Source organism: Felis catus, chromosome C1, assembly GCF_018350175.1.
Source record: "Felis catus isolate Fca126 chromosome C1, F.catus_Fca126_mat1.0, whole genome shotgun sequence".
Classification (NCBI taxonomy): domain Eukaryota; kingdom Metazoa; phylum Chordata; class Mammalia; order Carnivora; family Felidae; genus Felis; species Felis catus.
In genome coordinates, this window is record NC_058375.1 from 38,374,304 (window position 1) to 38,399,349 (window position 25,046).

The following is a 25,046-nucleotide window of genomic DNA, read 5'->3' on the forward strand; positions in this document are numbered from 1 at the left end:
AATTACAAGGATAAATAACAGAGCTTTTCATTTCATACCCAGAGCTTGAATAACTTATTCCCAAGTATGTATACATGCATTGCTGCTCTCAAAAATAGTTGTATCTTTTTATAGTTGAATCCTAACACTTTGAGGAATTTACTATTATCCACAGCCTTGAAAATGTCACTTCAAATAATTTATTAACATATTGGATGCAATATAAAACACAAGTCATATATACTTCAAGCTACCATTACTTCAATCTTCTATTATTTACTCTATGAATTTGTAATACATTGAGGTTACAGGCATATGCTTGTTTGCAGGGCAAAGCCCCACACAATGTGAATCACTATCTTTACATCAAAAACACTTCATATCATCTAAATCAATATAAAGTTCAAGTAAGTCTCTTTGATTTCCACACACTTAACATAGAAAAAGGAAAAATTCCTAGTCACTCTGCAGCACGTGTACATTTTATTATTTCCAGGTATATTCTGACAAACATTTAAAAAGTGTTTTAGAAGTCTCAACTCAAGATTTCTAAAATCCTTCATGGACTCTTTTTTTAACTTTTATCTAACCCAGGATTAAGCAGAATTCTAAAATGTCCTAGAAACAGGAATTAAAAGTTACAAACTTACATTCAAGCTGTGCAACCACATCTCCAGGGTCTACTGCTTCAGGGAACACCTACAGTGGGAGAACACAGAGGGAAGCAGGGTGGAGAAGAGGAAGTGAAAGGAACATACACATAAAATAGTCTTTGTAATTCCCCTCTCCTTCCCAAAATATTCCTTTCTCATCCATAGAAACTTTGGACATTATTGAGAACTGTCACTTCCTCTCTGCTTCCCACGATCACTATGGAAGCTCTGACAATCAAACAAACACAAATTATGGCTGGCTGGCTCTCCCTCTCCAACTTCACCAGGGCTGCTTCTTCATCTCAACTCCTCCCCTGTTGGTCACCATGGTCATACTGGCCTTCTTGGTGCCCCTCCAACTCATCAAGCTTATTCCCAGCAAGAAGTCTTTATATTTGCTATTCCTCTGCTTAGAACGCTTTTCCACTAGACCTTCAAATAACTGATAACTGTCTCATAATTCAATTCAGCTTAAATGTTATCATCTTCTCTGACCACCCTTTAAAACAGATAATCCCCTGAATCCCTCAGTTCCTCTCTGTTCCCTCACTCTCCCTTTATTCTTTTCATGACACTTATCACTATCTAAAATTATTCTATTCCTGTGTTTACTTCACTATTGTCGGTTTCTCCTATTACAGGGAAAGCTCCAGGTGGGGAGGCTGTTTGTCTTGTTTACCCAGTGCCTAGAATAGTACATGAAACAGAGCAGGAAGTGGGTAATTATCAGAAAAGGAAAAGGAAAAGGAAAAGGGAAAGGAGAAGGACAAGGAAGGAAGGAAGGAAGGAAGGGGAGGACAGGGAAAGAAGGAAGGGGAGGAGAAGGAAGGAAGGAGGAAAGTAGAGAAGGAAAGAAGGAAATAAAGTGAAGAATATGATTGGTAATAACCAAAAGCAGCAGTTTTAGGGAAAAACAGAAAAGAAACTCACAGAAAGAAGTACCAGAAGATAGCCAAAAGTAAAATAAAATCTATTTTTACCTATTAATGTCTCCTCTTTCTCTTTGTTGTGAAAATTATTATTTAATATTCAAGATGCTCTATTTTACATAGAGCCCACTAACACAATTTTAGAAATAAACTGATCCATTATGAAAATGAGGCAACTCATTTCATGAATAATACAATGAATATTTCTTTTCAAGCTTCCAGATTTAAGTTACAAATCTCCTTTTCAATGAAATCAAAGTATATATAGTCAGTAGTAATTTGTCTTTAGGGCTTTAATTAAAAATTTGGAAGTACACTGATTATTTGTTAATATTTTGATCTGTCACTTGAACTCACCTTTTCAAACACCATTCTGGCATTGAAGACCAGTGGAAAATTGGCTGGGACACATTGTGTCTTTTTGTATTGGCCAAACACACAGATGCTAAGATAGATGTCCTCCTTGTCTTTCAGCACCACTCCTGGGCAAGTTACCTGAACAAAATTCGATAGAGAGATGTAAATGCTTTATGAATTCCCTGAACTATCCTACTGAAATAACTTACATGGCATTACATAAAAACACTAGTCTGCTAAGCCAATAAAAAGACGCACAAATTAAAAGAGATTCTCGTGTTTACAGAGTTAAATGAAATGCCTTTATAACTTCCATCCCTCTGAGAAATCTATGATTCTCCATTTGGTTATTTGTTCCACATTTGAAGCTCTGTGTACTGGCTCTTGGGACAGATACTAACAGTTTTAAACAGTCAGCCTTAGGCACCCACTTTATGCTGAATGCTGACATAAACTTATTCAGCATCATTTAATCACAAAGGATTAAGACTCAGCAGAAACAAAGCACTATCCTAGAGGACAAAAACAATAGCAATAAAAACCACAAATATGACCTGTATAACCCTAAATAGCAGCCCATATACACCCTCATCAAACGCAATATGACGGACTTTCAAAGCTAGTGAATTATAAATTTCTAGTCCAATGATACATTTTTTAAACATGAAATTGCACTTCATTATCCTCATGATTGACACAAAGTATAGGCACAAAATATGGTGTTTCTAAAAAGTCCACAGCACAGATTCCCCAGTCCCAGTCATATTTCACTGTCAGTGATCAACCACACCCTTAAAGAAATATTAAAGGCTAAGATTTGAATCCAACCCACCCACATAGTAACATTACTCAACATCCCCCAATAATACAATCAAAGTATATTTTTATTGTTCTCTAAACATACACATTACTGTCCTACCTTACATTCTTCCATTATCTGGATTACTACTCCTTACTACTCCATTCCATCTCTGCCTCATTTATACTCACCACCTTCCAAGGTTTACATCAACTGCGTCTCCTACACAAAACTCTGGACTCACCAGCTACCATTATTCAATTCAATCTAATTCAAACATTTATTATGAATTTACCATATTCAAATAAATACGTTTTAGATTCTCATAGCATTTTGTAGTTCTCTTAAGGCCTAATTATTATCTCCCTGCATTTTAATTAAATAGGTACAACTCACCTCTTTTATTTAATTATAAATTCCCTGAGGATAGAAATTTTATTTTCTCATCAATGTATCCAAAACACAGACTTTCAGTATTAAGAAGCTCCGAGATTATCAAATAGCTTCAGATTTCTTACATACAATAACCACAGAGCCCCAAGAAAGTATAGGTGATTTACTTACTTAAAGTGACACAGAAAATCAATCAATACAAAAGTGCTTTCAAAAGTGCTTAGAAAAGTGCCTAACAGAGCATTCAACCAATACCAGCTATAGTTATTGTTAGGCTGAAAATCACTACATCTGTCATCTCAACACAAATTACTGCATTGAATAAATGACCAAGACTTCAGGTCTCTTTGTATGTAGCAGTTAAGATTATTTTCCATGCCAGATATTTATACTCCATCTCCCTCTTATTCTATTTTCCAATTTCCGTTTTGATATATTCCCTACTGATTATTAAAATCTATTAAAATCAAGGTCCTCAGCAAATATAATGTTGTCCATCACCTTCATTTCCTACTCTGCCTCATTAAAATCAAACCTGTTATAATCCCTCTAAATCCATGTTATCCAATATGGTAGCTGCTAGCCACTTATGTCTACAGTTGTGGCTGGACCACACTGAGATGGACAATGAGTATAAAATACAAGATTTTGAAGACTTGTTCAGAAAGATTTTGAAAACTCATTATAAAAACAGCATAAAATATCTCATTAATAACTAACACTTTGAAAACATTTATTTAAATAAAATTATTGTTAAAATTAATTTATCTACTCCTTTTAACATTTTTAATATAGCTGTAAAAATTTTTAAATTGCACCTTTGGCTTAAATTTGTGGTTCATATTATATTTCTACTGAGTAGTGCACCGGCTCTAATTGTCCTACTGGAACCTACGGACTCTCTTTCCAATGTGTAATATATGCAAGAAGGCATGACTTTTTCTCATCCACAATTCTACAAATTCTGCCATGCTTTAAAGAACACCCAGTAGCTTCCCAAAAAGAAAGCAAGAGAGGGGGGTGGGGGTAAAGAAAATCAGATAAAACAAATAGAAAATAAAAAGCAAAGAAGTTGACTTAAAACACCCATATGGATAATTATACGAATGCAAATATTCTAAGCATTCTAATTAAATGGCAGAAATTGTCAGATTGGATAAAAAAGCAAGACACAATATGCTGTCTGCAAAAAAAAAAAAAAAACAAAAAAAAAAAAAACCACGTTAAAGACACACATAGAAAAAGTGCTTTCAGAATGATGGAGCAAATATCTCCAAACTTCAGTCCCTCTATAAAAGCAAAGAGAACACTATGAAAAACTGTCAAAATCAACTTTTTTACAGCTCTAGAAATTAACCAGAGATTTGCAAAAATATGAAGAGCATTTGGTCAACTAACCAAATAGATGAATTTTGGTTAAAATAGTGATATTGTGGTGTGTTAACATATTCTACTCCCAACCCCCTCTACTCAGGTCTTCTGTAACCTTGAAAACCAAAATCCTTACAATTAGAGTAGTCATAAAAACTAGCAACCCCACAGACACTGGAGGAGAACAGGTTCTGTGCTACCCAAAAGTCCCATCTCTAGGGAACTGCCATTATTTGCTCTGTCTCAGAGTATCCCGGAAACCCTCATTCACAGGAATTCTCTACTTGACCTGAATTAGAGTTTACTCAAACAGCCTTTCTCCCTAAGGCAATTGTCAAAAACAATCAGCAGCAATTGTTTAACACCACAGATGCCTGAGGCAGTGATCCCAATTGAGGCACACCACAAGCTGATCAAAATACTTAAAAGGCAAAGCTGGAAAATCATGTGTATGGGTGTATGGGGGGAGGCTGTTTTTGACAAGCTATAATATATTCTTTGCAATTCAGAAGATCATGCACATGTGCAGGGCTGTGCACATTTGCAGAAATGACCTGATGAAACCCTAATCTCTTACTTCTGGATGACCTTGAGGCTTTGAGATAGTTGGAAATGAAGGCTAAGACAGAGTTGTAAATTGCCTGCGGTACATAGAAAGCATGCCCCAACAAGCACACAGAGATCCTCAGCAAAGATTGGGAGACTTACTGGTTCAAGACATTTAAGGATATATATATATCCTTAATACCATCATTAGCAAGCCATGAAGCTAACCAGAGACTTTGGTGGCCACACGTGACAAAGAATACAGACTTTAACTCAGTAAAGTACCTAAACAAACAAAAAGCAACAGCAAACAACAGCAAACAATAAACCCTGAGAAATAGGGAGTCTGATTTAGAGTTCCTTATTATATTACTCACAATGTTCAATTTTCAATAAAAAATATCACATGCAAAGAAACAAGAGTATAAACCATACACACAGGAAAAGGTAATCAATAGAAACTGTCTTTGAGGAAGCCTAGAAGTTGGGCTTACTAAACAAAGACTTTAAATCTATTATAAATATGTACAAAGAGCTAAAGGAAACCTTGTCTAAAAATCTAAAGGCAAGTATGGCAACATAGCAATGATGTCTCATCAAAGAAAGAATAACAAATAAATAGAAATTATTTTTTGAAAGAACCAAACAGAAATTCTAGAGTTGAAAGTATATGACATGACATGGAAAAAATCACTAGAGAAGCTAGCAGAAGTAAGAATAAGTGAACCTGAAAACATGGCAATTGAGATTCTTCAGCCTAAGGAACAGAAAGAAAAAATAAAAATGAACAGAATCTCAGAGACCTGTGGGATACCATCAAGTACAACAACATAGATATAATAGATCCACAGAATGAAAGGAGAAAGGGCCAGAAATATTTGAGATAATGGACAAAAACTTCCATAATTTAAAGAAAAGCAATCTACATCCAACAAGCTCAAAGGACTCCAACCACATACATCATAATCAAACTTTCAAAAGACAAAGATGAAGAACCTTAAATGCAACACAAGAGAAGTGATTCAGTAGGTACCAAAAATCCTCAATAGGATTAACAGGTGCTTTTTTGTATCAGAAACATGAAGCCAGAAGGAAGTGGGATGACTTATTCAAAAATGCTGAAAGAAGGCTTTCTTGAAATAAGAATCAATATTGAGAAAAATTTCCCTTCAAAAAAAAAGGAAAATTAAGACATCCTTGGATAAACACAGATAATTCATCATTAGCAGAACTTCCCTACAAAATATACTAAAGAGAATCCTTCATTGGAAATACAAGGACACTAGACAGTAACTCAAATCCACATGAAAAAATAGAGCATCAGGAAAGGAACTGCATATATAAATATAACAACAGTACAAAAATTTTTTGTCTGATTTCTCCATCCTTATTTAAAATAAAATTACATAGGGGTGCCTTGATGGCTCAGTTGGTTAAGCATCTGACTCTTGATTTCGGCTCAGGTCATGACCTCACAGTTCTTGAGATCAAGCCCCACGTTGGGCTCTGTGTTGACAGTGCAGAGCCTGCATGGGGTTCTCTCTCTCCCTTTCTCTCTGCCACTTACATGCATCCTCTCTCAAAATAAATAAATATTTTAAAAAATAAAATTAGATAAAATTACATAAGGCAGCAAATATTAAGCTACGTTGGTGAGGCTTGTATGTATAAAGATATAAATTGTATGACAATAAAGTCATGAAGAAGACGAGAATGGAACTCAACAGAAACAAAAATTTTGTGTACCATTGAAATTAAATTGGTATCAATCCATACTAGATTGCTATAATAAATGGAGATGTTAATTGTGAGCCCCAAAACAATCATCACTAATAACTAAAAAAATATAGTAATAGAAACAAAGGAATTAACATGGTACACTAGAAAACAGTTAACTCAAAAGACCTCAAGGCAGAAACATAGAAACAAAGACATAAGACATGCAGAAACCAAACAGTAAAATGAAAGAGGCAAATCCTACCTTATCTGTGATTACGTAAATTAAAGGTAAATTGACCAACTACTCCAGTCAAAGGGAGAACCTGGTAAAATGGATAAAAACTATAATCCAACTATACATTGTCTATAAGAGACACACTTTAGGGGCGCCTGGGTGGCTCAGTCGGTTAAGCGTCTGACTTCAGCTCAGGTCATGATCTCGCGGTCCATGAGTTCGAGCCCCGCATCGGGCTCTGTGCTGACTGCTCAGGGCCTGGAGCCTGTTTTGGATTCTGTGTCTCCCTCTCTCTCTGACCCTCCCCCGTTCATGCTCTGTCTCTCTCTGTCTCAAAAATAAATAAACGTTAACAGACACACTTTAAATATTTTATTTTTAATTTTACTTGAGAGAGAGAGAGAGAGGGAGAGAGAATGAACAGGGGAGGTGCAGACAGAGAGGGAGAAAGAAAATCGTAAGCAGACTCCAAGCTCAGTGCACAGCCCAACATGGGGTTCAATCCCATGACCCTGAGTCACGACCTGAGCTGAAATCAAGAGTCAGACACTCAAGCAACTGAGCTACCCAAGGGCACTCTTGTAGGTGCCCCTACAGGAGTCACACTTTAGATTCAAAGAAACAAATGAGTTGATAGTAAAAGAATGGAAAAAAATTAAGCAGCAATCAGAGAAGAGCAGCAGTGATTATGCTAATATCAGACAAAATAGACATTAAAACAAAAATCGATTCTAGAAACAAAAGGACATTTTATAATGACATAACAATTAAAAATACATATAAGACATATTTCAAGAAGACATAACAATCACAAACATACGTACACTTAACAGAGCTCCAAAATACATGAAGCAAAAAAAGACAGCCATCTCTCCAAAGAAGATAAACAAATGGCCAACAAACTCATGAAAAATGTTCAACATCATTAGCCATTATGGAAATATAAATCAAAACCATAATGAGATACCTCTTCGTATCTGCTATGATGACTACAATCAAAAATATAAGACAAAAACAAGTGTTGGGGAGCACGACAAAAAAATTGGAACCCTCACACTTTGCTGACAGAAATGTATTGAAGGCACAGCCACTGTGGAAAAAAGTCCAGCAGTTTATGAAAAAAACTAAACAGAGTATAAGATTCAGCAATTCCTGGGTATACATCCAAGAGTGCTGAAAACATATGGCAACCCCAAAATACATACAAGAGTATGGCAGCATTATTCACAATAGCCACATAGATACACAATAGCCACAAAATAGATACAATCCAAATGTCCATCAACTTAAGAATGGATTAGCAAAATGTAGTATATCCATACAACGGAATATTATCTGACCATAAAAATAAGCACTGACAGATGCTACATGAATGAACCTTACAAACACGCTAAGAAGCCAGACACAAAAGGCCACATATTGTATGATTGATTCCATTTATATAAATGTCAGAAAATCAACTAGTGGTATCCAGGGCCTCAAGGAAGAGGGAGAATGAGGAATGACAGCTCACAAGTATGGGATTTCTTTATAGGGTGCTGAAAATGCTCTGCAATTAGTGGTGACTGTTTTACAACTTTGTGAATATGTTAAAATTCACTGAATTTACACTTTATTTTTTTACTTTTTATTTGAGAAAGAGGGTGAGCACAAGTGGGGAAGAAGGGCAGAGGGATACAGAGAGAGAATCTTAAGAAGTCTCCACACTGAGCGTAGAGCTCTATCGGCATGGGGCTCGATCCCACAACTCTGGGATCGTGACCTGAGCCAAAATCAAGAGTCGGATATTCAACCGACTGAGTCATCCAGGCATCTGTGATTTTACACTTTAAATGGGTGCATTTTGGGGCGCCTGGGTGGCGCAGTCGGTTAAGCATCCGACTTCAGCCAGGTCGCGATCTCGCTGTCCGTGATTTCGAGCCCCGCGTCAGGCTCTGGGCTGATGGCTCAGAGCCTGGAGCCTGTTTCCGATTCTGTGTCTCCCTCTCTCTCTGCCCCTCCCCCGTTCATGCTCTGTCTCTCTCTGTCCCAAAAATAAATAAACGTTGAAAAAAAAATTTTTTTTTAAAAAATAAATAGGTGCATTTTATATATGTGGATTATATCTTAATTTTTTTTTAATTTAAAGATTCATGATAAAAGCGAAATGATATAAAAACGTATACCATGCATTCACTAGTCATAATAAAGCTGGAGTGATAGTCTTTTTTAAAAAATTGTATTGATTTTGGGACAGATATAGAGAGCAAGTGGGGGAGGGGCAGAGAGAAAGGGAGACAGAATCCCAAACAAGCCCTGTGCTATAGGCACAGAGCCCCAGGCAGGGCTTGAACTCACAAACCATGAGATCGTGATGCTTCACTGAATGAGCCATCCAGGCGCCCCAGTAACAGCCTTGATGTGACATAAAGTAGACTTCAGAAAAAGAGAAAGATTACCAAGGTTAAAGTGAAACATTACATACTGATTAAAAAATTTGATTTATCAAGAAGATATAACAAAATTAAATGTGTAAGCAATTAATAATGCAGTATCAAAGTAAAGGAAGTAAAAAGTACAGTATATAACTGAATTTCAATACCTTACTCTCAGTAACTGATAAAATAAGCAGTCAAAAAAATCATTAAAGGGGCGGCTGGGTGGTTCAGGCAGTTAAGTGTTTGACATCAGCTCAGGTCATGACCTCAAGAGTCTGAGCCCCACATGGGGCTCTGGGATGACAGCACAGACTCTGTTTTGGATACCTGGTCTCTCTCTCTCCCTCCACACTCCACTCCTCAATCATGCTATCTCTCAAAAATAAACATTTTAAAAAGTTTTTGAAAAGATCATTAGGGGTGCCTAACCAGCTCAGTCAGTTGAGCATCCGACTTCAGCTCAGGTCATGATCTTGCATTCATAGGTACAAGCCTCTCATCATGCTCTGTACTGACAGCTCAGAGCCTGGAGCCTGCTTCCTCTCCCTCTCTCTCTGCCCCTCCCCTGCTAGTGCTCTATCTCTGTCTCTCAAAAAATAAAATAAAACGTCAAAAAAAAATTTTTAGTTAAAAAAAAGATCATTAAAGGTATAGAAAATGTGAATAACATTCAAGTAATTTGACCTAGTGACGTTTACTTAATATTCCAGCCAACAGCAGAAGGATACACATTTTTTTCCAAGTGCACATGAAAACATTCATCAAGAAAGAGGATATTGTGAGCCATATAAATCTCAATAAACATAAAATGACTGAAATCATGCAGATTATTTTCTGTAACCCCATTAAACTGGAAATAAATAAGAGGAAAAATATCTGGAAAAAATCTGAATATTTGGAAATCAAACAACATATTCCTAAATCACTTCTATGAGTCAGAGAAGAAATTATAAGACAAATTAAAAAATACTTTGAACTGCATGAAAATGAAAAGACAAACATATAAAAATGTGTTAGATATAATTAAATCACTTCTAAAAAGTGTATTATAGCTTTAATCTTGAAATTTCCTTCAGTTCTTCTCCTGCAGAAAAAGCATTTGACACAATTAAGCCCCATTTATGATGAAAGCTCTAGCAAACTAAGAACTGAAGGAAATTTCTTCAATTGATAAAGAATATGAAAAAGCCTGAATTTGATGCCACACATAATGTTGAAAAACTGAATGCTTCCCCAATATCAGCAAAAAGGTTAGTATGTCCATGCTCAACACTTCTATTCAGCAGTGTACAATAAATAGGTCCTGGCCAGTGCAAAAAGACAAGAAAAAGAAATTTTAAAATAAAAGAAATAAGGGGCAGCTGGGTGGCTCAGTTGGTTGAGCGTCTGACTTCGGTTCAGGTCATGATCTCGCAGTTCGTGAGTTCGAGCCCCACACCAGGCTCTGTGCTGACAGCTCAGAGCCTGGAGCCTGCTTTGGATTCTGTGTCTCCCTCTCTCTACCCCTTGCTTGCTCATGCTCTGTCTTTCTCTCTCTGTCTCTCAAAGATGAATAAATGTTAAAAAAATAATAATAATTAAAAAATAAAAATTAAAAAAAGAAAAGAAATAAAAGGTACACGGATTGAAAAGTAAAAAGTGAAACAGTATTTGTAGACCACCTAACTGTAGTCTACAATCTACAAATAAACTACTAGAAATAAGGAAAGAATCTGATGTCACAGGATAGAAGTTCAATATGCAAAATCAACGTTATTTCTCTGTACCAGCAACACTTACAAAATGAAATTTTTTAAAACAGCATTTACAATTTGATAATAAAGTATATTTAAAAAATTAAAAATAAATTTAAAAAACAGCATTTACAATAACATTAAAACCTTAAGTATGTAGTACTTAGGTATAAATTTAACAAAGTATGTGTGAGGAATGTCCACTGAAAAAGTTCATACCATGGAGAGAGAGAGAAAGATATCAAACATTCAAATTACAGTAAAACCTTGGATTAAGAGTAACTTGCTCTACAAGTGTTCTTCAAGATAAGCAAACATTTATTATAAATTCTAAGTTGACAAACGAGCCATGTTTGTATTTACAATACAAGTAGTACATGATGTTGAATGTCACATGATCACAACTGGGCCAACGGTTCATCTCTCTCTCTCTCTCTCTCTCTCTCTCTCAGTCTCTCTCATTACGGGATTATGGGTGATCGTCTCCCATGCTCAAATGCTCAGTCTCAGGCTGCAGTGTTGGGCAGAAATCAGTGATTTTTCAGAACACTGGAAGATGCCCACAACTGGCACTAGTGTATTATTTGTCACTTCAAAGCACCTATGGACAGTCCTTTGCTTTTCCATACAAGAGTAAAGTGAGGAATGCTTTGCTTCATTCTAGGTCAGGCTGCTTACAGATATAGACCTTTTCCTCTGCTGCCTTATTGCCAGTTTCATTAAATATGGTATATGACAAGAGTTTATTAATGCTGTACTGTAGTTAACATTCATGCAAGCATATACAATGGCCCACCATATACAATGGCAGGAAAAGATTTCATTAAGCCAACAGATAGCAGTGACTCCATTAGTGATAGTGAAAGTCATCTTACAGAGTGACGCTCCTCTCTCGTCTCCCTCACACCAGCCATGAAGGTTTTCAAAGGTAACTGCAGGTTAATTTCTTTATTTTTCTTTATATTTTGTATTTTCTTTATTATTTTGTATTATATTACAGCATTGTAATCATTTCTATATGAATATTTTTGGGTTGTGGAACGAATCATCTAAGTTTCCATTATTTCTTATGGGGAAATTCGCTTTGATATACAAGTGCTTTGGATTACAAGCATGTTTCCAGAACAAATTATGCTCGCAAACCAAGAGTTTACTATATATTGTGATAGAAGTCATGATAGTGGTTACCTTTGGGAGGGGAGGTGACAGGAGGAATGGCTGAGAGGGATGGAGCACAAGGGCACAATCTGGGGTGCTGATGATATTCTAATTATTGATCCAGGTGGTAATTACACACATAGGATTTGTGTACTTGCTGAACATAGAGTTCCATAAACAGTTAACTTAAAAAAAATCAATAGCATTCTTTGTTTACCAGTGACAAAGAAGAAAAGAAAAGAAAAGAAAAGAAAAGAAAAGAAAAGAAAAGAAAAGAAAAGAAAAGAAAAAAAGCTATTGCTAAAGACAGGAAAAACAAAGTAAAAAAGTTCAACTAGAAGATCTTTGAAATTTACATTACATATAACCAATAGGCTACTATCCAAGATATATTCAACAAGATGGAAAAAAAAGAAAAAAACCTCTGGGATTGCTAAAGGCAAAGGATATAAACTGGCTATTCACAGAAAATGAAAACGCTGGGATTGGAGGTTGGAGTTATACAATTGTAATCCAAGAAATGCCTAGAGCCATCAGAAACTGGAAGAACAACCTTCCCCCAACCCCACCTCCACTTCCAGGTCCTTCTGAAGGAGTTCTGGGCCCTGCTGATAATTTTATTTTGGACTTCTGCCCTCCAGAAGTGTGAGCAATGTGAAGACAAACTTGGCTTAAGACACCAAGTTTGTGGACATGTGTTATAGCACCCTATGAAACTAACACAATTTCCTGAGCCCCCGTAGTTCCATTTCTAAATCTAGTGCCTAGAGCACTGGGCCTGTATCTGTAAGATTCAAAACCCTCCTGGGGCGTCTGGGGGACTCAGTCAGTTGGGCGTCTGACTTCGGCTCAGGTCATGATCTCACAGTTCGTGAGTTCAAGCCCCATGTCTGGCTCTGTGCTGACAGCTTGGAGCCTGGAGCCTGCTTCAGATTCTGTGTCTCCTTCTCTCTCTGCCCCTCTTCTGCTCATGCTCTATCTCTCTCTCAAAAATAAATAAACATTAAGAAAAAAATTTTTAAAGATTCAAAACCCTCCTGTGCAACACTGTGCAATTTACCTCTACGTGTGACTAAAAAAATAAACCAATGCCCTAACTGAAAAAAAAATTATATGTATAGAAAAATAATGTATAATAAAATATCTATTTCTACATGTCAATGCTCAGGCAGGACTAAGCTAGAAAATATAATATTTACACCTATACACTGAGTCTACATAATACGGATAGTTTCAAAAGCAGAATGATAGGCGCCCATGTTGGCAACTCAAACACAAGCAGTGCTGCCGTTGGTGCCTTGATTTTCCGAAAAAAGTAAACTCTTCACAAAGTTCCAAACAAAACAAAGTATACTCTCCTCAATTTACACTACAATTGTATTCCTGGAAAATTCACTGTATTTTACCACCTTTCAAAAAAAAAAAAAGAAAAAAGATTTTGTGTTTATACATAAAACAAAGTTAGATTCTTAACTTCCAATAATTATATACAGGTTTTCATCTACATATTCAATAGGACATTCAAGTCATACAGAATACTAGACAATGAACACCAACAGGACCCCCCAACTACTAAGGCAAACAAAGGTAGCCCAACAAATTTCACTGGCATTTGAAAGTCTATCAATAATAGACGGAGGGGCGCTTGGCAGCTCACTCGGTTGGGCGTCCAACTTCCACTCAGGTCATGATCTCGTGTTTTGTGAGTTCGAGCCCTACATCAGGTTCTGTGCTGACAGCTCAGAGTCTGGAGCCTGCTAAGGATTCTGTGTCTCCCTCTTCCTCTCTGCCCCTCCCCCACTCACACTCTGTCTCTCTCTCCTTCAAAAATAAATAAACATTAAAAAAAATTTAAAAATAATAATAGATGGAAAAAAGACAGTCTCTTCAGCAAATGATGTTGGAAAAACTGGATGGCGACACACAGAAGAATGAACCTGGACCACTTTCTTACACCATACACAAAAATAAACTCAAAATGGATGAAAGACCTAAATGTAAGACAGGAAGCCATCAAAATCCTAGAGGAGAAAACAGGCAACAATCTCTCTGACCTCAGCCGCAGCAACTTCTTACTTGACATGTCTCCAGAGGCCAGGGAAACAAAAGCAAAAATAAACTATTGGGATCTCATCAAGATAAAAAGCTTCTGCACAGTGAAGGAAACAATCAGCAAAACTAAAAGGCAACCAACAGAATGGGAAAAGATCTTTGCAAATGACACATCAGATAAAGGGTTAGTATCCAAAATCTATAAAGAACTTATCAAACTCAACACCCAAAAAACAAATAATCCAATGAAGGAATGGGTAAAAGACATGAATAGACACTTTTCCACAAAAGACATCCAGGTGGCTAACAGACACATGAAAAGATGCTCAACATCACTCATCACCAGGGAAATACAAATCAAAACCACAATGAGATACCACCTCACACCTTTCACAATGGCTAAAATTAACACCTCAGGCAACAACAGATGTTGGCAAGGATGCTGAGAAAGAGGAACCCTTTTGCACTGCTGGTGGGAATGCAAATTGGTGCAGTTACTCTGGAAAACAGTATGGAGGTTCCTCAAAAAATTAAAAATAAAACTATCCTATAACCCAGCAATTGCACTACTAGGTATTTATCCAAAGGATATGGTTTCAAAGGGGCACATGCACCCCAATGTTTATAGCAGCACTATCGACAATAGCCAAAGTATGGAAAGAGCCCAAATGTCCATCGACTGATGAATGGATAAAGAAAATGTGATATCACACACACACATACACACACACACACACACACACACACACACACACACACACACACAGTGGAATATTACTCAGTGATCAAAAAGAATGAAATCTTGCCATTTGCAACTACATGGCTGGAACTAGCACTAGCATGTATTATGCTAAGCTAAGTAAGTCAGAGTCAGTCAGAGAAAGACAAATTATCATATGATTTCACTCATGTGGAATTTAGATACAAACCAGATGAACATAAGGAAGGGAAGCAAAAATAATAAAATTTAAAAAAAATAGAGGGGAGACAACAAAAGACTCTTAAATACAGAGAACAAACTGAGGGTTGCTGGGGGGGGGGGTGGTTGTTGGGTGTGGGGAAGGGGTAAATGGGTGAGGGGGCTAAATTAAGGAGGACACTTGTTGTGATGAGCACTGGGTGTTATATGTAAGTGATGAATCACTAAATTCTATTCCTGAAATTATCAAAAATGAATAAACATTAACTAATTAATAATAAAATTATTTATTCATTTATTTACTTAAAAATTTTTTAATGTTTATTTATTTTTGAGAGAGAGAGAGAGAGAGACAGACAGAATGTGAAATGGGGAGGGACAGAGAAAGAGAGGGAGACACAGAATCCAAAGCAGGCTCCAGGCTCCAAGCTGTCAACACAGAGCCCAATGGTGGGCTTGAATCCATGAGCTACAAGATCATCACCTGAGCCGAAGTCAGACGCTTTATCAACTGAGCCACCCAGGCGCCCAATAATAAAATTTTAAAAAGTCTATTAATAAAGGAATAAAAATTAATCACCATCATAAAAATAAACAGTATTATATAGCAATTAAGGAAATGAACTTGATCTGAAAGAATCAACACTGACAAATTTTAAAAACTGAACTGGAAGAAACAGGTATGCAGGATACATAGTAAAATACCATTTGTGTAAAGTTTTAAAACAAAACAATAGTATAAGTAGCACATAGACATACACAAATATATAGTAAAAGTACAAAGCCAGAATGAAAAGAATACGCTCCAACTTCAGGATATTGATTACTTTACCTTTAGGAAGGGAAGGAGAAAAACAGGAGTCAGAAAGATATACAAAGGGGGCCTTAACTATATCTATAACATTTTATTTCTTAAAAATGAAATCTGCAGGGGCGCCTGGGTGGCGTAGTCGGTTAAGCGTCCGACTTCAGCCAGGTCACGATCTCGCGGTCCATGAGTTCGAGCCCCGCGTCAGGCTCTGGGCTGACGGCTCAGAGCCTGGAGCCTGCTTCTGATTCTGTGTCTCCCTCTCTCTGCCCCTCGCCCGTTCATGCTCTGTCTCTCTCTGTCCCAAAAATAAATAAACGTTGAAAAAAGAAAAAAAAAATTTTAAAAAAAAATAAAAAAAAAATGAAATCTGCAGCAAACATGTAAAATGTAGCATTTGTTAAATCAGGGTGTGGAGAGGGTGGAATCATAGTATTCAGTTTTATTTTTCCTGTAAGTTTGAAGTATTTCTTACGTAAAGTTTTTAAAAGTCTATATTCCAGGGAAATTTCCCCCAACTGTAGCACAATTGTGAGACACCACTCCACAGAAACTTAGATGAGGATCACAAATGTTTAGATAAGTAGCGACTGAGAAGGAAGGACCCAAATCTCTTTGCCCCAATGTTCTCCATAATTTGAGTGTGGTAAAGAGGTGAAGAGAATACAGAGAAGAAATATATATATAATATATAATATAATATAGATATATATAATATATATATTATATATTATATATAAACTAACCCCAAACTGACACTATTCACGTAAAGCAAACTGGCTGGTTTCACTGCCCAGGCATTGGGCTTTATTTTTCACTCTCCAATTTCTTCCCTTCTCCCAAATAATCTCATAAAAATTGAACCAGTAAATAACAAAAAGAAGGTAGACAGAAGCAGCAGCACAAATACTTCCTATATCATAGAAAGGATGTTTCAACTATTAAAAATGTAACTGGTGGGAAATATAATTATTTTGCTGTTCTTTTTTTTTTTTTCAACGTTTATTTATTTTGGGGACAGAGAGAGAGCATGAACGGGGGAGGGGCAGAGAGAGAGGGAGACACAGAATCGGAAACAGGCTCCAGGCTCTGAGCCATCAGCCCAGAGCCTGACGTGAGGCTCGAACTCCCGGACCGCGAGATCGTGACCTGGCTGAAGTCGGACGCTTAACCGACTGCGCCACCCAGGCGCCCCTATTTTGCTGTTCTTTAAAAACAAGTTACTTGGCCTGTTATACCATTCTCCAAAAATTCATTGAGAAAAGTCACACTTTCTTTCCAGCAATATATTTTCTCTCTAGTCATACGGCTCTGTGGAGCAACATAAGATGTGTTATACACCAAAACCTGTCATGTTTACTATGTGCTTGCTCTCATATTACCACCGTATTAAACATGAGGTTGCTACTAATACAAGACTGCAGCAAAAAAAACACTTGTGGAGGGGGTGGGGGAAGAGGAGAATGTAGTTTCACACTTTCAAAAGACAAGGAAAGATAAAACATCTGATTTCCAGTTTATAGGATCTGGGAACAAATTAAATGTCACCACAAAAGGAAACAATTCAGACAATAACACAACATGGGATATTCAATATCTGAGTACGGGCTCTTCAAAAGGTAATGTGCACAGGAAGATTTTTACAAGAATAAATGTTCACAGATTTATCCATGACAACCACCACCTGGTAACAATCCAAATAATCATCAGTAAAAAGAATGGCTAAAAAATGTTGCAGTATACACATACAATAGAATACAACTCCTCAATATAAAGGAACAAACTACTGATACACACAGTCACATGGATGAATCTCAAAAATATGCTGAGCAAAAGAAGCCAGACACAAAATTTACAAACTATATGGCTCCATTTAATACGAAGTTCACGTACTGGCAAACTCATCTATAGTAACAGAAATCAGCATAGTAGTTCCCTCTGCAGGGGGCTTGACAGGCACAAGGGAATTTCATGGCTTGATAGAAGTATTCTAAGTCTTGACTCAAGTATGATTACATGAGTGTATACATTTATCTAAATCCACTAGAGGGGAAGAAAGGAAAGATCATGGGGAATGAAAAAGTAGAACAGTTCTATACTAAAATGGACTTAGAAGACCTAACAACCAAATGTAACATGTAAACCTTGATTGGATGCCGGTTTTTAAAAATTAACTATGCAAGTTATTTTTGGGACAACTGGGAAGACTTGAATATGGGCTAGATATTAAGAAATTGTCACTCATTGTTTTAGGTGTGATAGATAATAGCATGGTGGTTATGCAGAACAACGTCCTTGTTTTTAGAAGATGTTAAAGTGATTAGGAGTGGCGTACCATGATACCAACAATTTACTTCCAAATTTTCAGCCAAAGAGCCACATTTATTTTATACATACACACACATACGTACAGATAAATCAAATTAATGTTCATAGGTCGTGGCATAGGTTTTCATGGTACTATTCTTTCAACTACCCTGTATTCTTGAAAAATGTCAATAAAAAGCTGGAAAGTAAAGATGACAACTTTTATAGATAACAGAGTGATCTCTGAGATATATCACATGAAGGAAAAAAAGCAAATGTGCAGAATAGTTTAAATAATATGCTACCTACTATATTAAGAAAAGAACCAAAGAAAAAAATATATGTGAGGGGAATGGTATGTGTGTATGTGTATATGTACGTGTATCTGTTTGGTTATATTATAAAAGGAGATACTAGAATAAATCTGAAACCAGTATGAGTATGGATAGGAAGTGGGTTTGAGGAGATAGGGCTGGATGTGAAACTGCTCTGAGTATATCGTTTTATGGGTCTTGACTTTTATACCATGTAAACATAAAAAAATTAAGTTGAAAAGAAGAAATTAAAATGTAAAAGATGTTAAAAATATCTCTGGTCATATAATTCATCTATTCAATCAAAGCCAAATTAATCAAGCTTAACTTGAATGGTTGCTAATGATCATTTTTGCTCCTTCTGAGCATCAGAGCTATTTAATAGCTTTTTGCTGGTCAGAAAAATTAGCATCTTGTTGCAGATCTGCCCCTAAATAGTTGTGCAACTGTAAACAAATAACTAGCCACGCTAAGCTTCACCTGTACAAAGGAATAAATCGAATGATATCTGGGATCTTTGGAACTGTAAAATTCTGTGACTCAAGTGTTTGATGAAAAAAGTTACATAGGGATGTTTCCACCTGCCTAATTTCTTTAGCCTCAATGAACACAAGGTCCGTTATACAGTCATTCACCTCCTGCAGGACAACTAATACCAAGAAAGGGTACTGACATTAAATATATTTCTGCAACTCCTTCAGGCAGTAATCAGTCACAACAAAGTACTTCCTCCTAAAGATGGGTACTGGCAAAGGAAGGGGAGCAGCAGCCAGTCGTGGGGCAACTGCACTCGCTGGGCATCTACACCCCATTGGTTAGCAGCGGAGGAAGCAGCAGCCAGTAGCAAAGTCAGGTGAGGCTGCACGGCCGAGCGAGCGGTTTAGGAAGCTGGGACGCTTCTTATATTCTTTTGCTAAAGGAATCTTACTTTACAAAAAAGTTGCTCGACTTTGGCAGCTGTGGGATGAAAACATCTGAAGCTAGGGCTGTGGCTTCCCACACAGCAAAGTAAAATCTCTGCAGGCTTAGATAAACCAAGAGTGCCAGAAACTTTCTTTCCCTCCACCCTCTGCCTCACACTTTGCCCTACCCAGGCTTGCCTTCTTTAAGACCTAACAAAAGACCTAGAAGAGTCTTGTGACTTGGAGTTTCAGGGACAGTGTTGCAGAGGCCTCATTCTAATTCGAGGAAGGACAGCCAGGAGAGCAGGGGTGGCCAAGGGTGGGTTAAGTCCAGAGAGAGGCCTGCAGGCAGGGTGTGCAGGGTGTGCAGCAAGCAAGTGGGGAGGGCTTCTCCGGGCAGCACTCAGAGGCCTGGTGTTGGATATTTAAAGACACTCACATACACATACCTGCCCCCAGTGTTGCTGGGAGATCAGAGTTGAGACATAAGAGGGCTTAGGAGGGGTGGAAGGAGAGAAAGGGGGCCGAGTGGGGAATTTTGGTTCCAAGCTGCTTGCAGGTCTAAAATGGGGGTATGGAAAGGCTCTCTGGGATTTCCTCTAAAAGAGACAAGCTGGAGCTTTCATCTGAAGACGAAAACGAGAGGACTCTGTAAAGAATGAAGAGGAAGTAGTTTTAAAACCTGCGGAAGGGTCTTCCGAGATGATTAAAAGGGATGGAGTTTTCTCATACCATGGAGAGATCCAAGCCCCTTCCCCTGAGGAAGCACAAGGGGGTTCAACGCCTCAGCTGGATTTCCACAGCAGGTTGGGGGACAGGATCCTCTCGAGCCAATCTGGAGAGTGACTGGGGGTGGGGTTGCTGCTCCTCTCCAGCAAGTTCACAGAGTGAGCAGTTTCTCTGTTAAAAGCTGTTGCGTTTCTTGGCGTGACAGGAAGGATAAGGGATAAGGGATCCCTCTCACAGCCAGGAGGGTCCTGAAATGATTTCTGAGGACAAGGCAGGGTGCTTTGTGCAGTGCTGACACAGTTTGGTTGCTGGGTGTGAGGATTCCACACTGAAGGCTGAGAGTAAAGGCCCCTTCACGAATCAGAAGCTTGCAATTTGTCCGAAAGAACCTGCCCGCCGTGATTTGGGAGGAAACGTACCCCCTTGGAGACTGGGGAGAGAGGGGGCCAGTAATACTCTTTCTAAGGGAAGAGGAATGTAAAGAGAAGCCTACCACCGGATTCACTGGAAAGTTAGGGGCAGGGCGAGGAGGCCTTTGGAAGAGGAAGTGGTTTGTAAATGATCTGAAGGAACCCCAACTGGAAGCTGGGATACAGCGAGGAGAACGGAGGTGGGGGTGGGGACGGTCAGAGCTCTGCGTGGCTGGAGTGGGAGGGCGTTCAGGATTTTGCAGAGGGAGGAGACCCAGGGGCCACGGGTCAAGGCTCCCGAGGGATGATTCAGAGGCTAACGTAGCTTTTGAGGTGACTCGGGCTTCAAGGAGATGAACGAGGGAAGCGTCCCCGAGTAAACGCCGGAGACTCGGTGACACCCAGGCGGCGGGGGTTGTGGGGGCGACCGGTACTCACGGAGCGGATCTCCAGCGCCAGAGCGCATTGCAGCGCCTTCACCTTCGGCATCCGCGCGGGGTGGGGCGGCGGGGACGGACCCCTGCCGCGGGCCCGAGTAAGGCGAGGAGACGCGGGGCGGGGCGGGGACGGGGAGGAGCGAGGTGGCGGCGGTGGCAGCTGTGGCCCCCAGGCCGGGGCCCGCGGTCCAGCCTGGGTCCCGCCGGAGCAGAAGCTGTGCGCGGGGCGTGGACTCGTTGTCATGGCAGCCAAGAGGGGCGGGGCCGGAAGAGAGGCCGGACGGGGACGCGCGGGAGCCGCCACTCTTCGGCGAGCGGCTGGGGGCGGGGCTCGGAGAACGCCTGAGGCGGGGCCACGCGAGGAGGCGTGGCTTCCGAAGGAATGGGGTGGGGCGGGGCTGTTCTGTGACATCAAAAGATGGGCGCACAGCTGGACAAAGGCGAGAATAGCCTGGGGTTTGTGTAGTGGGACAGTGCCGAGGTCAGGGAGCTGGACTCAGGAGCCCTGAGTTCCAACGTGGCGATGACACCTTGGGCTATTGGAGTCCCAGTGAGGCCTCAGTTTCCACAACTGTAAAAGAATAATAATTAATGTTGGTTTTCTTTCTTTTTTTTTTAATGTTGGTTTTCTATTTGAATTTCACAGTACAGTTTACAAAGCCAGCATGAGGAAATTGAGGATTAGAGAAGAGGCTTGCCCAAGTTGAAGAGAGAACCAGGACTGGAACTCAGGACCTTTCATGTAAAACCCCAATTGCGTCCCTGACAATTGGGGCTTGAATCAGATCATCATGTTCCTCTTCCTAGACTCCTACTCTATGATTCTATTAGTGCATCCCCGTCTTTCTTCAAGGTTCCCTAATCCACTGTGTATGCTTAAATTGAACTGTCAATGCAGGGCCAACAATAAATCCAGTTGGGAAGGGCTTGGGCCATAAACCATCAAAGATTAAAAGAACCTAAGAGATTGGCCCAATCCAGTCATTTTAAAAATCATTTTTAGTGTGAAATATATTACACATACAGAAATGTATAAAACACGTCCATCTTAATAAAGCAAATCACTGTGCAACTAATACCTAGATTAAGAAATAAAACATTACTAGAACCTTAGAAATGCCCCCAACCATTGCATTGCCTTCCCTGCCCTGGAAGTAACTGCTACCCTGACTTTTGTTACAATAATTCCCTTCTCTTTCTAAGTACTTTTGCTATTCAAGTATGCATTCCTAAACTAGATATTTTTGTTTCCTGTTGTTGATGCTTTATCAGTGAAATTAACACTACTCGTGTTTTCCTGTGACTTGCTTCTGTCATTTACTATTATGTTGTGAGACTCACCCAATATTGACGCTGTATAGCAGAAGTTTTTTTCCATTGTTGGCTAGTACTCCTATATATGAATATTTATTTATTTATTCTTTTAACTATTGGTGGTCACTTGCACTGATTCCATTTTTAGCTATTATTCACGTGTTGTTATGAACATTCTAATACATGTCTACTAGAGCGCATGCATGCTCCAGTGGGAGTGGATTGACTCGGTATTAGGTTTTGCACATGGGATTTTAATTAGTGGTGCCACACCGTTTTCCAAAGTAGTTGTACCAATTTATGTTCCTGCTGAGAGTGTATAAGAGTTCTTATTTTCCCACATCTTCACCAACATTTGGTATTGTTTAGGTGTTTAATGTTGTATATTTGGGTGTATGATCTCATTGTGGATTTACTTTGCATCTCTTCTTACTATTGAGATTCAGCATCTTTTCATGGTTTTATTAGTCTTGCCATGTTCTCTTTGTGAACTGCCTACTAGTTCTCTTACTATTTTATTAAATGGTCTCTCACTCACTCTCTCATGCTCTCTTGCTCTCTCTGTCTCTCTCTTTCTCACTGATTTATAGGAGTTCTTTATATATCCTGGATGCTAATTCTTCATCTATATTACATGTGTTACAAATATCTTCCCCAGTTTGTGCTTAAGTTTTTAAATTTTCCACATAGGGTGTGATGAACAGAAGAGAAACTACATCAAGGAGTATGAATATTCTTAGTTTGACCAAATAATTCCAAGTTGCTATCCAGAATGCCACACCAGTCTACACTCCCACCATCCAGTGAATCTTCCATTTCAGTTAACATATTACTCAGTTCTAAAATTTCCATGTTGTCTTTTTCATTAGTTTTCACATGACTGCTGAGATTCCCTATTTGTTTACTCATTAGGGCTCTATTTTCCTATCCCCTTTGACTATATCTTTATTTCTTTGAAAATATTTACAATAGCTGCCTTAAAGTCTATATATGTTATATCCAACATCAGTGCCATTTCTGCTTCTCCTAACTACATGTTTTCATAACTATACACTGTATTTTCCTGTTTCTATGTCTAGTGCTTTTTATTATTGAATACTAGATATTTAATAATGCCCTATAAGAACATGGATTCTATGATCTTTCTCTAAAGACTATTGATTCTTATTTTAGTAGGCAGTTTAATTATGGGGCGATTACCTCAAACTTGTGCAGACTTAGTGATATACTTTGCTAGTGCAGATATGTAGAAAGCCCAAGATGTTCTTAAAGCCCATGTACCTTGGTAGGTCCCAACTTCCAAACTCTGTCTCTCCCAAACTTTGTCAGCCTTCGTTGTAGACTGTTAATGTGAGTCTAGTGCAGGCCTAACTATAGGATATGGTTCTTTCTGCTAGAGTGCAGACTTTCTGATGTATCAGCTGGATTCCAAGAGTGTTATACAAAGTGTTAAAAAGATCTCTCCACAGTGGAATGTTCAGCACTCCAATGTCCCCAGTACTGTCTGATCCCAAGCATCTCTGTTCTGCTCCCAACCCTAAAGCAGCTGCTGACTGGCATGTCTCTGGTCATCTCATCCTGTGTATGTAAAGCTCACCCCTCAGCCTTGAAGTTTTGGGGAAACACCTCATAGGTTTCTGGGCTCTCTCCGCACAGTGCCTGTCTTTGTCAGTTTGGGCTGCTATAACAGAACACCATAGCCACCACAGTGCCTTATAAACAATAGAAATTTATTTCTCACAGTTCTGGAAGTTGGAAGTCAAGATCAGGGTGCCAGCACACTTGAGTTCTGGTGAGAGCCCTCTTCTGAGCTGCAGATGGCCCTTTTCTCATTTTATCCTCACAAAGTGAAGAGGGTGAGAAAGCTCTCTGGGGTGTCTCTTATAAGAACACTAACTTCATGAGAGCTCCACCTTCATGACCTAATTACCAACCCAAGGCCCCACCCACAGCTACCACCACCTTGGGGGGTAGGATTCCAACATATGAATTTGGAAGTCTATAGCAACTAATTTAAAGATGTTCTCCCTCCATTATAGCCTTCAAGTTTCAGCCTCATACAAAAATTCAGCTGCCAATTTCTAAACCCCAAGCATGAAATTTTGGGTAAAAATTCTAATTGGCCTGAATGGCAGCATTGTGAATGGCATCACTATAATTAATGATGTCCCAGGAAGATTTATAATCACACGTTACAGATAAAACAGAAATAGTACGCTTCTGCACTTCCCCTCCTTTTATCCTTTACTAATTTTATGGGAAATAAGTCCAATAAAAAATATAAGCTCTTAATCTTTCCCAGAAATCCTACCTCATTTGATGAATACTTTGAGGGAATAAATTAGAGTCTTTTTTTTTTCTTTTATACAGTCTACTTTGCATTTATGAAGTGAGGATGGTAACTCAGGTTCCCTGACCAAATGGTCAGAAGGTTAGAAGCCTTTTTAAAGACTTCTATTGTCTTCCTTCATGTTCAGTCTCCATAAGGTAATTGATTTCCAACAAAGTAAGTGTCTTCATTAGTCATAAGACTATTAACAATAATAACAGCCACAGTAACCATTC

The 25,046-nt window shown here is 38.6% G+C and overlaps 1 protein-coding gene and 1 long non-coding RNA gene across 6 annotated transcripts in view; one reads left to right on the forward strand and one right to left on the reverse strand.

Annotated features, from left to right (window-relative positions):
• Positions 1-21,637, reverse strand: part of SPATA6 (spermatogenesis associated 6) — a 143,142-nt gene extending 121,505 nt beyond the window's left edge. For all 5 annotated transcript variants that reach the window (XM_045035804.1, XM_045035803.1, XR_006584261.1 and 2 more), the window contains exons 1-3: positions 21,169-21,637; positions 1,919-2,056; positions 630-678 (exon numbers count right to left, since the gene is read on the reverse strand). In XM_045035804.1, the coding sequence (XP_044891739.1) occupies positions 630-678; positions 1,919-2,056; positions 21,169-21,579 (598 nt within the window). In that variant the 5' untranslated portion in view covers positions 21,580-21,637. The remainder of the gene's footprint in view (positions 1-629; positions 679-1,918; positions 2,057-21,168) is intronic.
• On the forward strand, positions 21,564-22,243 carry LOC109502302. Its single transcript, XR_002160843.3, has 2 exons — positions 21,564-21,717; positions 21,814-22,243. It is a non-coding gene; the product is annotated as an uncharacterized LOC109502302 (long non-coding RNA).
• Positions 22,244-25,046: the final 2,803 nt, after the last annotated feature.